The sequence below is a fragment of the Anabrus simplex genome, chromosome 9 (assembly GCF_040414725.1).
Source record: "Anabrus simplex isolate iqAnaSimp1 chromosome 9, ASM4041472v1, whole genome shotgun sequence".
NCBI classification, from domain to species: Eukaryota; Metazoa; Arthropoda; class Insecta; order Orthoptera; family Tettigoniidae; genus Anabrus; species Anabrus simplex.
In genome coordinates, this window is record NC_090273.1 from 20436357 (window position 1) to 20456959 (window position 20603).

General features: G+C 38.9%; 1 protein-coding gene across 5 annotated transcripts in view; it reads left to right on the top strand.

The window, feature by feature from the left end:
* TBC1D23 (TBC1 domain family member 23) overlaps positions 1-20603 on the top strand; it is a 167231-nt gene that overhangs the window by 46357 nt on the left and 100271 nt on the right. For 3 of the 5 annotated variants that reach the window (XM_067153610.2, XM_067153611.2, XM_067153609.2), the window contains exons 2-3: positions 171-385; positions 18296-18554. In XM_067153610.2, the coding sequence (XP_067009711.1) occupies positions 171-385; positions 18296-18554 (474 nt within the window). The remainder of the gene's footprint in view (positions 1-170; positions 386-18295; positions 18555-20603) is intronic. The other 2 variants (XM_067153614.2, XM_067153612.2) reach the window with 1 other exon arrangement.

Consider the following 20603-nt stretch of genomic DNA (forward strand, 5'->3'; position numbering starts at 1 on the left):
ACTCAAAATAAGTTTTGTAGCATCTATTATCATAATATAAAACAATGTAATTAAATTTTCATCGAAAATATTATTTTATTCAGAATGAGAAGGTGCCTACTGTATTGTTTTGGATGATATTAAATACTTTGATTGTTGTTTGAGCCAGTCTTCTGTTGGTATATTTTCAGGGTGCTGGATTTAGAGACGGCATTGTTGGAGGAGTGCTCGGCAGCGACGTTATATGGGATCTGCAAGGGTCGGAGTGTGCCCGACCACCTGAGAGCCGAAGTATGGCAGGTTTGCCTGGGTGTCCTAGACAAAGGCAACCAACTGCTTCTCTTCGATGATATCTTCGATCTTCCCGAGCAGAAGCTGCTCCGTGAGGATTGCCAACAATTTGTGGGTGTGTAGTAGTGCTTGTAGCATGCAGTAATGTCTTGATTCTCTTGTTGTCGCTGTTGCCTTTGTTAGTGCTGGATGGTTAAGTTAAAGTGGATAACTTGGTTACCTTCTATTGTGTCAATGACAGTGTGTTTGGATAAAGCTAGGACAAGCACAAACACAACAAAGGAAAAGAAAAAAACGTGCATAACATCTTTACACTTGTTATATCTCAACTATTACCGACATAAGGGCTTTTTCATGCACATAATGATATTGACCGTACAATGTCCGTATGATTTGTGTCATAGTGATCAGTTAAATATGAAGTGTAATGTGACATGCGACAATCGTCAGGACTTGAATTATGTCATCCATTTCTGTGATTCATACAGTGCTACTCGATTCGATCCATACAGAACTCGCCCCTCTCCTAGAATTCCCCCATGATAATTGCGTGTATCAACAGGTCTTGTTGAAGTTCATCATAGCTTTGTATTGTTGGTCTGTTGTCAGAAAAGTGGTGAAAAGGAGTGTTACTGATATTAGTAAGGACTTCTTAATAGTGCTGCCTCTTTTCCCTTTCAGCATTATTGAAAATACTGCATAGTAATGACTTGCTCTTCATCCTTTATTCACCGCTCCTTTGACCAAACTTCAGTTCAGTATAGAAAATCGGATACAATCGCTTTAGTGTACAAACAAGTTCATACTTTCTCTGTACGACCAATGTCATGTATGAACAATCCCTGATGTATGTTAATTATACTTTTGGAGGAATTTTTGCTGTCATGTATAGTGTAAGTATACATAATATATTTTTATGTTGCTAATTACAGTTGTTGCTTTGTGTGTTTGTCTCCTTTTTTCACTGGCATATTGTTTGTAGCTGATATTTTCACCTTTAATAAGTTGCTTCTTTAAGATCTGCTTCTGTCCATAGAACAGTTATGTGTTCTGAAACTCTTTCCATTCCTTCCCTACCTAACCTTGATCTTTTCATATTACCTTCATATCCAGGCTCATTCTTATATTTTCCTTTCATTTAGAATCTTGTGCAATATATGGATATATCTGTGATATTATACTTTGTTTCATCTATCCCTTTGTCTGTACATTTCCACATCTTCATTTCATCTTAGCAAATGAACATATTTGTGAGATGCATCAGCCTACCAATATTGCTTGTGTTATCAAAGCGTTAGGCTGAAGAAGTTTTTTTAAAAATTAGCCTGTAGCTTGCTCTTACCCAGGGCATAGCGTATTGAAAAGGAAGTGCGACATCATCTCCGTTCCATTGAAAGAGACTATCCTCATTTTTCCGTATTGAAAGTCTATTAAAAAAGAAACAATAAAACTTTTGTATCCACCTATTCAATACATTAAAAGCAATTATAAAATTAGGATCTCATCCTTATTTTATTGCTTAAATATAAAAACATAGGACATGTTTCGTTCATATTTTGAACATCTTCAGCTATAAATGTTCTTACAAGGTTAAATGATAACATTGTTTCAGAACTTACACTTGTGGTTAGCCATTGACAAACTTATCCATAATAAGCTTTGAAAAAACATCTTAAATATTAAAACGTTTGTATATTATGTCATCTTATTGAAAATAATAATTAAGTTTCAACCTTTAAAACCTTATTCTAATATTTAAAATACAATTTCAGTACATTTACAATCTATTGAATTGCTTAATGTTTTCAAATTATTCGTTGTATACACATTCAAACATTTTGTTACTACTGGTGTAACTTTTCACATATTATACTGTATGGAATTGGAATCTTAATACACTCTCAAAACAGCTGAGGTTAGGTTTAAATATTATACTATTCGTCCATAAAAGTGACAAAACTGACGTGCACTGTTGATTGTAGGTTATGAATTTTGTCCTACATTAAATATTTAACTTCAAATTTGTCGCATTCATAAATGTTATTGTTACGGAGTATCGTGGATGTGCAGAGGTGAAAGAAGGTGCGGGGGTGAACAGGTCCCAAAATACGAAATTAAAGTTAAGATAAAATTTAACAAGGTTATATTTTCTTTTAAAGATTAAGAAATAACAAATAGAACAAGTACTCAGTAGCCGAAACACAATTCGAAAATGTACAATTACAATGATTACAGGATTTGGGCTCCGAGAGCCAGACACCTAATTCTTGAGCTATAAGCCCAACCTTACGGTATACAGAATTCAACAAAGGGGCAGAAGACCCCAATCATGCCCAGGAGCACTTGCTCCCAATTACACAGTAAAACCTCCTTGAGGCGCGCAGAAAACACAATTTTAGAAAGAGCAACCCGCTCTTAAGTTCCAGCCTATCAAAGGCCATACCAAACTCCACTTTCAAGTTGTCCTCCCAGAACATGAAAACAGGGGTAAAATACCCAACCTACTGAGGCCTATTAAGTAAAGAAACAGGTTAATTACCTGGCCTCTAAAATACCAACTTGAGAGGAGGCGAAGCTGCACTCCTAATACATTTTGTTTAAAACCTACTTGGCACTAGGCCGTTAATGCAAGGGCTAATCCCATACTAAAGAGGTGACTTATATGAGAAGACAATTTACATTACGCTAGAATGGAAGAAACGGTTGAGAAAATAAGTTCACCTCAAAGCAATATGAGTGGGAGCTCGAGAGGGTTAAGCACTCTCTATCCCAATTTATAGTTTAAACAGATAGAATTGATACCGAGTGTCTTTACATCTTAAGGGAAAGTTACTTGGTAAAAGGCTTCGGACCTGCCCCGAGAGTTAAACTGCTGAGCTAGCAAGAAAATAAGTTATTAAACGGCCATTACCTTGTGGATGAACTGCTGCCCGAAGAAAGAGGCGCTTCCCGCCCCCTGCTGCGTACTTTACACACTGAAAGATGTTACTGAAGTGGCGCGGAGACCCGAAAATCTGCAGTTTATGTACTCTCGCGGAAAGTTCGAGGCGTTTCAGGAATGAGAACACCCTCCCACAAGAATTTTATTGGCTAGGGTTAAGCAACATATCCAAGTCGAAGAAGATACACCTGATTGGTCATAAATTAATTAAAGAAATTTGGGATTGGCTAAATTCAAACCTGGCGGAAGGAAGGGGTTAATATTGCCAACATAAACAATAACTGAAAGAAATTTAACAAAGAACAAACTTATGAACACAAAATTTCTTCAAAAACATAGTTCTTTCACTTCGCACTAGGGTGCATAATTGTATTTCTTCAGTAGTGCCCTCTGGAAGAGAATGTCCACACTTCTTACTACAGGCAAAACAAAATACATCGAAAACGACCCAGTTCAGAAACTTCAAAATTTACAAGTAGTGACATCTTCTGAGAAACTAGAAAATTAACACAGTAGATAAAGTTCAGGCTTCCTCCAGTAGGGGAGTTTCAACTGGCGCAAAGTTCGAATTAGTGACGTGGAGGTGTACCACCCGGTACAGTTATAATTGCTTTTAATGTATTGAATAGCTGAATACAAAAGTTTTATTGTTTCTTTTTTAATCTTCTCCGTTCGCCTGTAAGAGAGCTCAAGAGGTTGGTGGGGCACCCACTTGGTGGCAACACAGGTGATTGTGATGTCAACAGAGATCCTTGGCCATTAGTCCGCGTTATATTTGCCTTCAGTTGTAGTAATTTTTATTGCTCATTATTGTCACTGTCAGAGATGTTTCGACAGGTTACATTATTAATGTTTTCACGATTGAGTGGTGTGAGAAGTGTTATGTTTTAAATACCGTGGTCTTTGTCGCTATTGTGCTATAAGGCAACGTATATTAGTGCAGGAGGAAACTCCTACATCATGCTCTCGTGTTTTGGACCCGGCTGCAGATCTAGATATGACCGATTGTCTTCAGGTAGGCAATTTCTTTAGGCCCCCTAAAGAGAGTTGTGTTTTACTGAAATGGGAGAAGGTTATCCATAGAAAAGACCAAAAATTAATTCATAACTGTTTCGTGTGTGACATTCATTTTTTGCGATGACTTTCTAGGAAAAGTAGACTCGTTTACAGTGAATGGTGAAAGAGTAGAGATACCAAGGCAGCGCTGGAAATTAAAACCAGAAGCATTTCCTCACATATTTCCTAATCTACCCAAGTATATTTCTAAGGCAATTAAGAAACGCAACTCCCCCATGAATAGGCAATCCACACGAAGAGATTTCTCTAATAAAAGCCCTGAACAGATCGTAAATATCAGTGATAGTGATCAACCTGTATGCTCAGCATTTGAAGATAGCTCTAATTCACAGATGGTTGGAAAACAATTGCAGTATTAAAGAGGAGGTTGAAGATAAGAAACGTAATTTCATTAGAACGCAGAATCAACTCAGTGTCGCTAAAGCTAAGATACATTTGCTTGAAAAAGACATTTCTGATATAAAATAAGAGAAATTTCACTCAGTTAAAACAATTCGGTTCTCTCAGCAAAAAAACATAAAATTATAGTCAATACAATGTTAAAGAAATGTAAAGCGAAAAGTAAAAAAGGAATGAGATATAGTGATGAATTTCTGTTTGATGAACTTCTTTAAAAAATAGTCTCCCAAGGGTTATTGGCACTGTTTAAATCATGACTTGCTGCCTTTGCCTTCTGTGTCCCACTTGAGAAATTTGGTGAAGGGTCTAAAATGTTCGTACGGCATAAATGGGCATGCCACCGCTGCCATAGCAGATTTTTTTTAATGGAAAGGAGGAACATGAACGCTTAGGGATGTCGATATTTGATGAGGTAAAGTTACGAGGAGAAATTCGCTTTAATTCGGAATTGTTGCAAGGGAATGGTTTTGTTGATTTGGGGAAATTTACTGAAGATAAAAGCAAGGGTAATTTGGTAAACCATGCGATAGTTTTTATGTTTGTCCCTTTTCTATATAACTGGATACAACCCATAGCGATATATGCTAGCCGGAACGCCAGCCCTGGTGATGTAATTGCAAACATTCTCATTCAAGTCGTCATACAATTTGAACAAGTAGGTGTCCGAATCATTGGTTTCACATCGGATGGTAGCCAGTCGAATAAAAAGTTGTGGAAATGCTTAGGAATATCTGGTGACATGAAGAATCTGAAGTGTTATATTTCCAATCCAGCTGACTCCATCAGAAAATTATGGGCATTTTCAGACGCGCCACATATATTTAAATGTGTAAGAAATCATTTTCACGATAAAGTACAGGTTACTTATAATGGCAATATTGTTGATTATTCATTCTAGAGGAAAGTTTACGAATGTGACTCGTCTCCTGAATTTTCCGGATCGAAAGTTTGCTACAAACTGATCTCTGCCCACTTGGATCCTAATTTGTTTCAGCAGATGAATGTAAGACTGGCATTTCAACTATTAAGTCAATCGGTCGCTAATGGTACAGCATTCTAAGTGTCTCAATATTTGTGAGAACGTTATTTTGGTATCCTGCAATCACTAATTTGTGATGATCATCCGTCCAGTATTGACTTTGTACATTTACACACGTTGCAGTCTATTTACGTACCAACTAAACTTGCCTTATCATCTGGCGAAAACTGTGAGTACAGAGCTGATTCCCCATTGACATCTCTTGTTAATCAAATGCGTATTCTTGCAAGAGAAATTGAAAGTGAAAATCATGCAGTGAAGAGACAAGCTGTAGATGAAATCAGGGAAAAAATTGTGAACATCGAGAATGACATTCAAATACCAGACTAGGAAAACAGTTTATTTCAGTTCAGTGGGCGGAATTGCAGCAAAGAGTACTTGGTGTAACATTTAGCCGGATACATAGTGCGGAATATTTCAAAGTGATTCAGTGTGATTTATCTCGTCCTTTCCTTTTCAGCAAACAGACTGATAATGTGCCTGCTTCCCTAACACTAGTTAAAGATTACAACTCAATGCAAAGCACCACAGATCGCACGTATGCATCGGAAAGTGTTTATAATGTGTTGTTGCAGAAAAGCTATCGTGTATGGATAGTTTATGGGGTGATACTTTCTTCGAGTGCTTGGATAAATTAGAGATGTTATTAAAGTGAAGTCATTGCAGTTGGGGTGCTGTGAAGATCATGTGGTGTGTTTGCTACCAAATTTCATATTTCACTACTTGAAATGTTTATTCTTCTTCCACACAAAGGCGATAAGGGAACTGGTTACTTCGAAGGCAGCGAAATCATCCAGGAAATATTCCAAAGGGGCCGATGACCTTCGATGTTAGGCCCCTTTAAACAACAAGCATCATCATCATCAATATTCCAAAGTGTCCAGCAGATGAAATCATTTTCAAACATAGGTTGCATGCTTGAGTTTCTTAGTAGATTTTGAAGTAATAGTCCTGATAATGCCTCTGTTATCCTCGCGCTCAGTCATCACTGTGGATGGCAGTGCCATCTGTGCGGTGGTCCACGGTAACTCGTGAACATGTCGCACTTCCTCTTCGATACGCTATGCCCAGGGCTTATTTCAGACAAAGGATTTGTATCATTTATGTTAAGAACTCTATATAGGCCTAACTAGATAAAATTATTTATTTACCATATGGCTTTTAGTGCCAGGAGTATACAATGAATGCACATGGTGTTGTAGATATTTTTCTTTTAGTACAGTATATGAATAAAGTTAGTTTTGTTGGTTTAATATCATCGTTTGATATCGAACTTTGTTAATCTGGAGATGCATATGGAATTCTGGGCTGATGATTGGGTATTTAGGTTCCTTTGAACAGCAAATAATAATAATAATAATAATAATAATAATAATCATCATAATAATCATCATTATGAAATTCCTGTCATAATAGTAACTAATTATGGTACAAGACAATTATGAGTGGAACTTGTCTATATTTTGCAGTGTTTGTTGTTCATGACAAATGGATTGTTTCTCTGGGTGAGCAAGATTTATATACAATTTGCACATTTTAAATTTTTAAAGAAACGTTTGAGCTCCTGTTGATTTCATGTGTGAGTATAGAGATCCCCTTGCACTGGTTTGTTCTTTCCTAATCGTATACAGGTGGACTAAGTAAAATGGATACACTTTAATTCGTCACTAACTTTGGAACATATTGAAATAAAATTCTTAATGTAGGTGTTTGAAGTGCTCACCAACGGCATCCAAGCACTGTCAGTGCTGCTGAACTGCTCCATAACTGTGTTCAGTAACGTGTCCAGTGTGATAGCTACAGATGACGGGTTGATCTATTCTCATAGCACATCCAGTTTAGCTGGCTTGATAAACAACATGCTTTAGGATCCCCTATTGGTAGAAGTCGAGAGGTATTATGTCTGGGGACCATGCTGGATATTCAACAGCAATCCATCATCCATGTAGAGTTTCATCCAGATACATCCTAACATCTCAAAGGTAATGTACAGGGGTGCCATTTTGTTGCAGATAAAAGCTCTTGCCTCCATGCAGTTCTCAGATGCCTCAAGCTTCTTGAGATATGACGCACCGGTAACTGTGTCTTCAAAAAAGAATGGCCCGGTGAAGCCCCACGTTAAGTCGCAGTAAATTTATGACTTTGACCAGATGGATGTGCGGATTTTCAGGGGCCCGGTACACCCAGTTTTGGCGGTTTACAGTATCATTCAGACCAAACAATCTTCCCTGCAAACTCCCCATCCTCGTGCACCATGCTTTCAAACAAACAACTCGCAGAACTGAATTTGTTGATTTCAGTCGTCCCCAATCATTGCAAGTAACAACCTTGGAACTACGATTTTCACTCAAAATTCGCTGTACACATGGCCAACTAACTCCGGTTTCACACAATAAGACTTCTGAGGTGAGCTTATAACTCTGCTGCAGTTGTCACCTAGGATGTCATTTGTGTTCATCGCTTACAGTACAGTAAAATTTTTAGGCGTGTCAGTGGGTCTGTTCGCAACTCATTTTGCCACATCTCGCTAATGTTTTTAGATTTAAAGTACCGCTTCAAAACTGCCTCCCGTTGTTTGAATGACAACCTTGCATCCTCCATTTTGTTTTACAAACAAAACCCTAAACCTGCACATGCTCATGGTCATTGCCAACTAATAGTATTAACACAGTCTAATATATACAGTCGCGAAGCTCTAATAAGAGGAAGGTTCGTCCACTTGACAGCTGGAGCGACACTAGCACCTCTAGCGGCGAGGTAGAGGCAACTTGCTAGCAGACAATAGGGAACAAATTACCTCCACAGTCTAAAATGGTCATAACCTCTGAACCGTTCATGAAAATAATGTCTGGACAAGGTTATTGTAATCCTTATGAAATAGTGGAGGAGGCCAAACAATTTATTTCGATGAGGAGTTCAAGGACAATATCAAAATATTTATTTAATCCTAAGGAGTTATGTTTTTTCACCACGGGCTATAACATAAAATCGCTTCTAGAGGCCAACCGGTTCAAAATAGGTATATACCATCTCAGACTTTTTGTACAGGTTTTTATGCTCTACAATTTGTACGCTTACACTTGGGGTCTATCGTTGACACTTCAGGCAGCGTAAGCCAAGAAAGCAAGTGACCCACCATGGTAGAGCACTGGCCTTCTTAGACCAGCTTGGCAGGTTCGAAGTCGGTCGGTCACTTGCTTTCTTGTCTTACGCTGCCTGAACTGTCAACAATAGACCCCAAGTGTAAGCGTATAAATTGTAGAGCATAGAAACCTCTACAAAAAATTCCGCGATGGGATATACTTATTTCGAACCGGTTGCCCTCTAAAAGCGATTTTATGTTATAGTCCATGGTAAAGAAAAATAACTCCTTAAGATTAAATAAATATTTCGATATTATCTTCAAACTCCTCATCGAAATAAATTGTTTGACCTCCTCCACTATTTCATAAGGATTACAATAACCTTGTCAGGACATTATTTGCATGAATGGTTCAGAAGTTATGACCATTTTAGACTGTAGTGGTAATTCATTCCCTGTTGTCTGCTAGCAAGTTGCCTCTACCTTGCCGCTTGGAGCACTGTAGTCGCCTCAGATGAAAAATATCATCAGAGTTTCGTGACTGTTAAATTAGACTGTGGTATTAAGGTACACTTTCCCCAAAAATGAGAATTTTATATTAGTTTGTACCAAAGTTATTGATAAATAAATGAAGTATACATATTGGGCTCCTCTATATAGAAACAAACAATGTTGAAACAAAATCACTAAGGTGTGTTTTAACAGTTTACGGAGTGAGAATTGATATATAATGTATTGACATCTTTCCTGTCTTCTTTTTCCCTTAATTTGTGTTCTCTTCACTTGTCTTGACATTCTGTCCTTATTGCTCAGTAGGAAAGCCAGTACTTGTTGGTACAAACATGACTAATGGCACACACATTAAATAAAGGTATCACTTTTGTATACTTCTTGACACAAAGACTGAGCAGACTTTTGAATGGAAGAATCAGTGTCAATTTTTGTTTGCCTGTTCTACTGCTGTGGTCTTTCGGAATAAAAAAAATATTTGTCTCTTACTCTTTAGATCTAGAGCCTACATGGCTCAGGCGGCAGCGCACCAGCCTGTTACCGCTGGAATCCGTGGTTCAAATCCTGGTCACTCCATGTGAGATTTGTGCTGGACAAAGAGGCAGGACAGTTTCTTTTCTGGGTACTCTGGTTTTCCCTGTCATATTTCATTCCAGCAACACAGTCCAATATCATTTCACCTGTCAGTCATTAATCATTGTCCCAGAGGAGTGCAACAGGCTTCGTCAGCTGGCCCAATTCCTATCGTTGCTGCTAGATGGAGGCTTCATTCATTCCATTCCTGACCCGGTCGAGTGACTGGGAACAGGCTGTGGATATTCATTTTCACTCGTTAGATCTGTCCAATACACTGACAATGAAAAATAGTGGTTAGAGACCAGATTGGAGAAGAGAGGAGAAACATGGGAAGCTCTAGAAGTAGAAGCAGCCTATAAAGTCCACAACAAATGGAGGCACATCATTCTAAAACATCCTACCCGGTTTGCTGGAAAGAATTCATGATGATGATGAAAAAATTAACTATAATCTATGGCCTCAGCTAGCGTACTGCAGACATTTTCATTTAATGCTGTTAGACCGTCTGCATGTCAGTTTTGATGTTCCATCATACTCTACTAGATGGAAGAGAACTGGGAATTCTGTTGGGCGATCTATGGCTGAGAGGTAATTAATTTTGTTGGTTAAACATGAAATGTCTCTCCAGAGATCGTTTACGTGCAGACTTTGTATGCCATGGAGTGCCGAATGGACTTACTCTTTTAAAAATCTAATTACTTTCACTGGATTTGAACCTGTAATCATGGAATCTGGATGCTGACACTCTTCCACTGTGACCCTGGCCCTAGTGAAACAGGCTTTGCCAATAAAATTGCATAGTTCTATTTTGCTTGGGAAGTGACAAGCAGGATTTAGGGTAATTTGAGCAAATATTATTATTTTAGTTGTCTGGTTCCGTGGCTTCAGTTCACAGTGCTCCATCTTTGATTCCTGGTCGGGCAGAGTAATCCATTCACATCTGGTTAATTCCTCTGATCGAGCGATTTGGTCGTAATAGCTGTCAGCTTGCATTCGGGAGATGCTGGGTTGGAATCCCACTGCCGGCAGCCCTGAAGGTGGTTTTCCCCTCAATCGTTTCCTCCCGATCCTAGCCCTTTCCCATCCTTGCATCGCCGAAAATCTCTTTGTGTTAGTGCGATGTTAAACCACTAGCAAATAAATAAGAAAAGATAATTCCTTTGGCAACCACCACAGAATATTGAATAGATCCTCCCACATAGGATTGGCATCAAGAAAGGCATCCAATCATTAAACAGGCCTTAATTCATATGTAGTGCCTACCCCAGTTAATTGTGAAAAAGCCAAGAAGCAGTAACGATCATTCTACTCATTCAAGAAGTATGGAATTCAACCCTTTTACAGGCAAACCTCCATATACAGGGTCATCCAATTAATACAGAAGCGCAGCTGAGGCCTCAGCTGGCAAGGCATTGCTTCTCACTGGCTGGGCAACACAAGAGCAAGTTAGAGACTGGCTGATAAATTCTAATGCACTTTGAAAGTACTCACCCATGGGTTTTTACCTAAGTACCTTTGTAGCCCTTTGTATGGAACTGAAAGAAAGTCCTGTTTGCTGAGAAATATTGCTAAGAGATTTCTTATGAGAATTTTTCAGGCATTGTCACATTTCTTGGAAGATTTTCTTCTGGTAGCACTGTACATCACCTTCTTCGCTTCTTATCTTTAACATTTCCTGTTTCACAAAATTTATAAACTGTTCTATCAACCCACTATGACTTGCAAATCAAACACCCTTGAATTTCTCTTGAAATAATCTAACAGCACGAGCAGATTCTGTATGGACATGTGAATTGTAAACAAATACTCTATGTGGAATAGAATAAATTAGGCCTATTATTATTACCGTATTTTCAATTTATTCTCACTTCACTTTGCACCTTTCACTGAAACACGAAACAAACTGCGTTGCGAGACAAAGCCAGAACCGTTGGCCCCTCATGCTCCCCTCCCTCCCGCACCACTAATGGCTTAGTCACTCCCACCCACGGCTACGGTCCAAGATAATTGGATGACCCATTATTAACCAGTCAAATATTCTCTATAATAACTTGCTCCTTTCTTTTGGTCATGCCCGTATTCTTGGACTTGGAGAAATTTTCAGCTGATCAGCTTTAGTGTGGCAAAATGTACAAAATATTTGTTGCAATCGTAGTGTGTGACAAAGAAAAGATTGTGACACTTCAGATTGTTAGTATTGGATGCTACTGGAGATCAGATGGGCATGCCAATATAATAACCCAGAAGTGGGGGGGAGGGGGGAGTGAAAGGATCGACAGGAGTCCTGGCAAATGTCTCGTAGGTGAAAGATAAGAATTTAGTAAAGATTCATGAGGAATTTATGAGGATGATATAGGTAATTAAAAAAATTGACTGATATTTCTTAAACCAAGACTGTGAATTATTGCAGTAACTAGATCTTAACTGTTATGATTATTAATTTCAGTGCAGGCTCTGCCTAACTTTCAAAACTTTCTGTAGCTACTAACGCACTTCGGTCCAACAAACCACACTTTGAATATTACTTTGCACGCACATTCCTACAGAACATTTGTTCTCCCCTAAGTTTTCACTTTACGGGATTTGTGTTCAGTTTTGTTTTGCGTTTTCTTTTCATCTCCTGCCCTGCACATTCTAGAATGCCATTACTAGCAGAGTGATTTTTCTCTTTTCCACAGTAAAGATTGTGTCAAATGTTTTGGGTCACTATTGTTTTCTTCCTGGTGTTTACTAATAATAATAATAATAATAATAATAATAATAATCGTATGGCCTCAGCTACCGTGTGCAGACATTTCAATTTGACGTCATCGGTCTGTCGGCTTGTCAATTTCGACATTCCGTTTTACTCTAGGCCCACTAGATGGCAGACCGAGTAAACCAAAACTCTCTTGGGCGTCTATGGCTGAGATTTAATGAATTTTGTCGGGTAAACACTACATGTGCCACCAGAGATCTTTTACATGCCGACATCGTACGACATGGAGTGTCGAATGGACTTTTTTCCGCCCTTCAAAAATCCGAGTACCTCTGCTGGGTTTGAACCCGCTATCTTGGGATCCAGAGGCCGACACTCTACCACTGATCCACAGAGGCAGCTCTGGTGTTTACTGCCAACTTATCTTCATATCTGCTAGATAATTGTTTTCGTCCTGTTACTTTGTATTCATGTTTTTGTGTGTGTCCAGATAATCTTACGTTTTTCTGGTATGTCATTCTTCCTTTCTACATACAGTATGTCTTTCATTATATCATTTTTCTCTCTATGTGCCCTTGTTTTCCGTTACATAATTGTAGGAAAATTCTATTTCAGTAATGCTACAGTTTTATTTGAGCAAGTTTGTGACCTGCTGAAAGCTTTTAAATTCTTAATGTCTGTGTTGTTGAACATTTTAATGAAATTGCTGAAGAACTTATCTCATGGAGAAAGAAAACTTAATGTCAAAAGCAATTGAAAACTTAATTTTTTATTAATAACAAAAAAATTAATTGGAAACAAAACTGAGATTCTAGTTCATGCTGAGATGTCCTTTTCTCTTTTCTGCTTGAACAGCACAGGTATACAGTATTGGATTTTCTTGGATGCATTGCGTGAGCACTGCTTATTTTTAAATATTTGTCACCTGTTGTTAACATTGCACTAATTGGGAATGTGTCATTTACTTTTCTATCAGAATGCCATGGGGTAAGGTGAGCATCTTGCTGTTTATAATCCTAAGTTTTAAAATGCTATCATAAATCTCCCAGAATTTATGTTGCTACAGCCCTGTTTGAATGCATGTCTTTGCTGTGATTGAATGTCTAGATTTCATGTTATATTGGGTTGCTTTATTTTGCATATAGACTCCCTTATGTTGTTTAGCTGTGGGCCTTGCTGTTAAGAATTATGATCACTGTCGCACAATGGGTTCAATATGTTACTAATAATCATTGAGGTCTACTTGTGGTCATTTGATCTCTCTGAATGAAAGCTACAGCAGCTATAAGTTTAATTTTTCTTGTATGAATCTCATATTTGATGTTCATGTACTGTATGTTCATTAAGAGATCAAGTTTCTCTCATACTGATGACTGAGCTTTATAGTTCTGTTTACTCAGTAGGTCTGCCAGTTCATAAAGCTAACACTATCACGTTAGTATCCAATTATCCTTATGTGATTTTGAAACACTGTACTTGCTCTTAAAACCCTTGCAAAATCAGGAATTACACCTCAAAGGTTGCTGTTCAATAGTCTATTACTGTAGGTATTAGAACAGAGGAAAAACTGTGTGTGAATTCTCAATATTCTTTATATAAGATGTGTCATCTAATAGCAGATCTTTGGATTCATTCCATTAATATTTTGTCATCTGGTTACAGTCTTGGTAAGTCAGCAGGTGGAACAGACAGTCGTCATATATAATTGTACTGTAAAACTTTCACTGAAGTTTTTGATATGATGGAAGTGTGTAGCAAGACCTTCATTACCGTATATCGCATTCTGCGAATATCGACCCTGAAGATGTGTACTGCCTTAACAAGTTGCTTTCATTTCTGCTGATATAGTGCTTCTCTCTTCCAATCTACCGCGATTTCTGTTGCCTGAAGACGACTCTTTGTTGGTCCAGTAAGTGTTGCTGCTTCCAGGCCATACGTCAGTATAGGTACTAGATATATTTTGTACAAGCTGATCTTGGAAACTAACAGAAATGTTTCATCCCAAAGTATTTGACGTACAGCGTGATAGAATTTGGAAGCTGTCTGTATTCTGTTACTAATCTCTTGATGTATGGTATTGTCTGATGACAGAACACTACCTAAATGCTGGAAGTTGTCTACAATATCAATCTCCTCATCTCCAATTCTTAGATGAACAATTGGAGAGTTTCTACATGTCACCAAGCCAACTGTCTTCGTTTTGCTGATTTTGAGACCAAAGATTGTAAAAGCTTCATGCCAGAGATCTAGTCTAGTTTGTACTTCCGCTTCTATCTCACCCCATACCATTACATCATCAGCAAAAACCAGGGCATTAGTTGTCCGATCCTTTCTGTTAACCGCTTTTAAATCTTCATCCATTATGATTATAAACAGAAGTGGTGAAAGACAACTTCCTTGCTGGAATCCACTCTTCGTTTCAAACCAACCTGACCTTCCATCCTCCATCATAGCTGTAAATTCCTTTTCCTATCATACTCGCTAAATGACCAACTCACTGGATCTGTCTACTTCACAAGATATTTGGGTATCTGCCCATCTCACTTTACAGCTCTTAAATTGTCCTCTGTCTTCACCCTCCTCAATCTGTGATAGGCCTTATAATTCATTGGATCACTTTCCTTTCAAAAATTGTCTTTGTTGATCTTCTTGCTGTCCATGCATGAAGTCATACAGTACGAATGGGCGAGTGATGGTGTTGTAGATTTTACACTTTGTTTGAGAAGAACTTTGGATTTCAGTGTATTTTGTTGGCTAAAGAAACACCTATTGTCTATCTGGATCCTCTCGTTTATGCCAAAGATTTTACACTTTGTTTGAGAAGAACTTTGGATTTCAGTGTATTTTGTTGGCTAAAGAAACACCTATTGTCTATCTGGATCCTCTCGTTTATGCCAAAGTCCACTCTGTTTCGTGTGGTGAATCGTGCTCCCAGCAACTTGAATTTATCCACAGACTGGAAGCTCATTCCATCTGCAGATAATGGAGCTTGATCTTACTTGTATCTTTATATTGACATATCATTATCATTTTACAGTTCCAGTTTCCCAGTACTGTTGGCGAGCCTCTTCCACTCTGTCTTATTGAGATACATTCTCTTGTTAATGACATCCTCCAGTGTCCTTCCCCGATCTGCAATGTCCATCTTAATGATGTCCGTCCAGTGGGTTCTTGGTCTTCCCCCCATCCGTTTTCCTGCTACATGTCTCTCCAATTTAACATATGCTGTCCTTGTTGGCTTCTTCCTCATTACATGCCCAAATCACCTCAATCTGGACATGCTAATCTGATCTAGCAGTGATGTAACAATCCCAGCTTCCTTCCTAACCACATCATTCCTTAACTTGTCCGGTTTGGTTTATGAGTTGTGGACCTAAAGAACTTCATCTCAGATGCCTGCAACCTTGATGAGTCTTTCTTAGCTTTGACTTTGTTTTTACTTTGGGATCCCAGAAGAGTGTTCATACTTGAAAGCTCTTTTGCACTCTATTTGCCACCTCCTTTGTGGCCACTATATCTCGAGATATTACACTGCCGAGGTATGTAAAGCTTTCCACACTTTCTAGTGAATGGTTTCCTAGCATGATGTTGACATGTACTAAGTTTTATTTTTGTCGAATTGTAGACCCACCTGTGCAGCCTGTGGTTTGATAGGTACCACCATTTCTGTCAGCTCTTTCTGTTGTTTGCATTAGGCTCTGCATTGATGACAGCTGTTCGGGACAACACCCTGCATACTAGATTGAATAAAAGAGGGGACAGTACATCATCCCTTATTAGGGTGCCTATGCTGTGAATGTTGAACCAATGTTAGAGGTTCCACATCTAGGATAATCTTCTCCACCCACGGCCACATTTCCCTTCTGTCCTGCCTGTCAGGCTGATTTACCGTTTGGGAAGATGTGAGCTAAAGCTGTTTTCATTCATTCTGTAAGGGTTAAGACTCTTTAAGATTTTCTGATATGACAGCGTTCTGATATGACAGGTGATCTGGGACATCCTTGAGATCTTTACCATTTTGCTCAGCATCCACATTTCAAAACTCTGTGTTCGGTTCATTGACGAACCATTTGGTGTTCAGCCTTCGAAATCGTGAAGCATCACCGGTAACACGCAACATTTCTCGACATGCCAACGAGGTCACAGTAGACACGGCCTTCTGATTCTGGTTTCAATTTCTACTTCCAGATCACATTCCTGTGTTAGCCTGTATCCTGGGTACTTGAAATGTGACATCCTTTCCATGGTGTTTCCATCCAGGATGATAACATTGGTGAATTATGTTCGCCAAGTTGGCGTCTGTACAAATGATACTGTCCTGTTGCTCTGGGCAGTATTGCACTATCAGCTCAGGGCAACCCATTACCTTTTGTTTTAATTTGTGAAATAATGGTTACCTCTCATATTAGGTAGCTTTTCAGTTCGTCTCGTAAGTCTTGGTGAACTCCATGCTATGATGTAGATGTTGATTCCCATAGGGAACCTGAAATATCTGTCCCGAATGAGTGATTTAAAAAATTTTTTTTTTTTTCCCTATATCTCCTTCCAAAGTGGAATTCTTTAATACATCTGGCAGCCAGTTATATGCCACCTGAATTGTGGTGATGATCTTTTCATATGCAGTAGCAGTGCGATTTCTCAATCTTGTCATTTCATGAAGTTATGGGCCTTACAATCAGAGACAGAGGCACGATTAAGTCTTTCTTTGTCAACTTCTGCAACAGACTCAGAAGCAGGAAAGAAGTCGCCGATGCTGCTGCCCTCACAGCACAGAAGGGATCAATTAGGATGTATGTATGTTTGGTTCTCAGCCCTAAGGCTGGTTGGATCCTCAACAGCTCCGTTATCAGCTGTTATAGATGGCCTAGGCATCACTGAAGAGGCGTACTGGGGAAATGAGGAGTGATGTAGTTTCCCATTGCTTTCCTCATGAGCCAGAAGTTGCTATTACATATCAGTCTGGCAAGCCCACTGAAATGCATGACTCATCCGATCCTATGAGCAACATTTTCACACCATTCACAACAGGGACTGGCTGCATAAGGAATGGCATTACTGGCATCGCTCATACCTCGGTCACTTTCATATTATCAAAGCCGAGGATAAGATTGAGACAGGTCAGTGAAAGCAACAAAATTGCTCTAGCCTATACCAGAAGACATAATACACTGTAAACATTAGGTCCCGCCAGCAAAGGTTTAAAGGTTAGCATCTTGGCCTTTGGTATTTGGGTCCCCAGGTTTGATTCCCAGCTGGGTCAAGGGATTTTAATCTTAAATGGTTAATTCTCTTATGTCGATGGTTGAGTGTTTGTGATAATTCCTGCAACTGTCACACCGCACACATCATTATTCACCTCAATACCACTCAGTTTCCCATACATGCAGGTGCTGCCCACCCTCGTTGGAGGGTCTGCCTTACAAGGGCTGCCCCACGCTAGCAACAGCTACATAGAATTATCATCCTCCTATTAACACATCGCTCAATGAGCTTATATCCTTTGTTCATGACTGCTGTAGGCTACTATTTATATATTTCTTGTAGTCTCTTGTAAATTCAGTCAGATGAATAAAAAGAAATGATGAAGTTTAAATTATGTTTTGGTAAACCCTTTGTGATTGTGGGACAGTGGTCATGGTTGCTTGGGCACAAAGCATGTGAGTACATAGGCTTGGTGTGATGGTGTTGGTGGCTTGCATTCAGGACATGGCCGACAGGGCAAGGAAGTACAGCAGGATGCGGCTGTGTGTGTTGCAGCCAACTTGGGCAACGAGGACGAGGACAAAGTGTCTGTGACGTCAGACCTAGAGTCCGTGCTCACCTTCTACAGCAAGTCGATGGGCGTGCAGTACGAGAAGAACAACGGCTGGCTCGAGATTCTACTGCCCCTCCTCGCACTTAAACTCCCTCTTGCTGACACCTACAACTTGTTTGAAGCAATCAGCAATCAATACATACCTCGGTACGTACTTTTTTTTTTACAAGCTGTTCTTTATTAGTTTTTTATCCTAAACAAAGCCTGTACATTTTGTATACAATATCAGTATTGTATTTGTACTACATGAGGAATCATAGGAACAAAACATACTACTTATTATCCTTTCTCAAAATGATGTATGGTACAGCCAAAGCCTAAAACCTTGTCACTTTGCGAAATAACTGGCTTTCTCTAACTTTGGCCATGAAGAATCACCCAGTGGTCAAAATATGCTACGAATTGCAAAAATTTATGCTCTAATTATTGCATCTAAATTATAATAGAAAAAACAAATTACAGAATCATGGGCAATCTAAAGATTGAAAAGATCATGTGAAATAGAGAAATAATCTAAAAACTAGACTCCTAACATTCTGCAGCCTTAGTTTTTATAACATTCATAGTTGGTAAAGGCACAAGTAAACTGATGTCCTGTCCTTTTCATGTGTATACTCATTGCTGAGCATTTATTATGTTTTTCTGCATATTATGTATTATATGTTTTCTACGTAAATGTGGCACGTATAATAAACTGACGATTCACCAAATTACGAAGACGTTCAAGAAACATGGTATGAACAAAACCTTTAGAACTTCTAATATGAACCAAAGTATATTTTTTAATCATTGCAAAATTAATCAGGGAAACCATCGTTACTCGAGATCAAAAGTTTATAGATTGAAATGCTCAGAATGCGGGTTTTCTTATATCGGGCAAACTGGGAGAAGCTTCTTACAAGGTACATGGAGCATTTTAACACAGAAAAACATAATAAATACTCAGCAATGAGTATACACATGAAAGAGACAGGACATCATTACTTCCATAGAAAAAGATTCAACGATAATTAGGAGTATGGAAAAAGTTAAGCTTTTGAATGAATATATTTTTGAATCAGAATCATAATAAGGATAAAAATCTCAATGATGTTACAGAAGTCAGAAGTCCTTTACATGAATTAACACCCAAGTTACTAAATACTGTTAAATCAGGTCAGAAAGGAATCCAACAGATATTTAAGTTGTTAAATACGAAGGCTTATACCCCTCCTCCAAACGTTAAGCATGCTTCTGTCATTCGTAAAAATGCCCCTCCTGTACCGCCAATAACTTATAAGGTTCCGCCAACCTCCTCTCCCCCGCCAGGTTTCCCATTATTTTCTACCCCTCCTCCAAACGTTAAACGAGCTCCCGTCACTCGTAAAAGAGCCCCTCCTATACCGGCAATAACGCAGAAAGATCCGCACATATCCTCTCCCACTCTAGGTTCCCCACCACCTCTATCACACAAATACAATACTAGGAGCCGCGCTGACAAACAAGTTAGCAACTCCAAATCACCAGGACATACCTATCATCTTAATAATAACAAGTAAGTTCCCATTTAAATGTTGGTCAGTTATGAAATTCATACACATTTATAATATTAAATTTCCCCCTTTTTTCTTTCTTTAAAGATCCCACTTTCTGTATAAATTAGCCAGAGGTCAAGCACTACGTTCTATACCTCGCAAATTTGCGCAACATAACCTACTACCTACATTTGTAAACAAGTTGATCAGCATTTTCAACTAGAGCCCACATTTGACTCCTGCTCTGTTATGTTTAAAGATATATGGATTATTGTGTTTTCACATTTCAACTTGTGGGCACTCTATTTTAACACACATTCTGGACACACCATATCACATAAGCTGCTTTTTATTTTCATTTTTCAGTAAGATTGGTGTTCACCTTGGTGCCGTTTTATAGATAGACATTTACTACTGTTCTTAAGAAGGTAAGGTAAGGGTTATTCTGCCCGAAGGCAGGTCCGAACCTCCGCAGAGGTGTTCCTGAGCCGGAGTTTACGTGCGGTAGGGTGGCCAATTCCTTTCCGCTCCTCCATTCCCTTACCCCCCACCAACAACGCGTGGCAATCCATCCAACTCCTGACCACGCCCAATGTTGCTTAACTTCGGAGATCTCATGGGATCCGATGTTTCAATGCGGCTACGGCCGTTGGCACTGTTCTTAAGACAAAGAAACAATAAT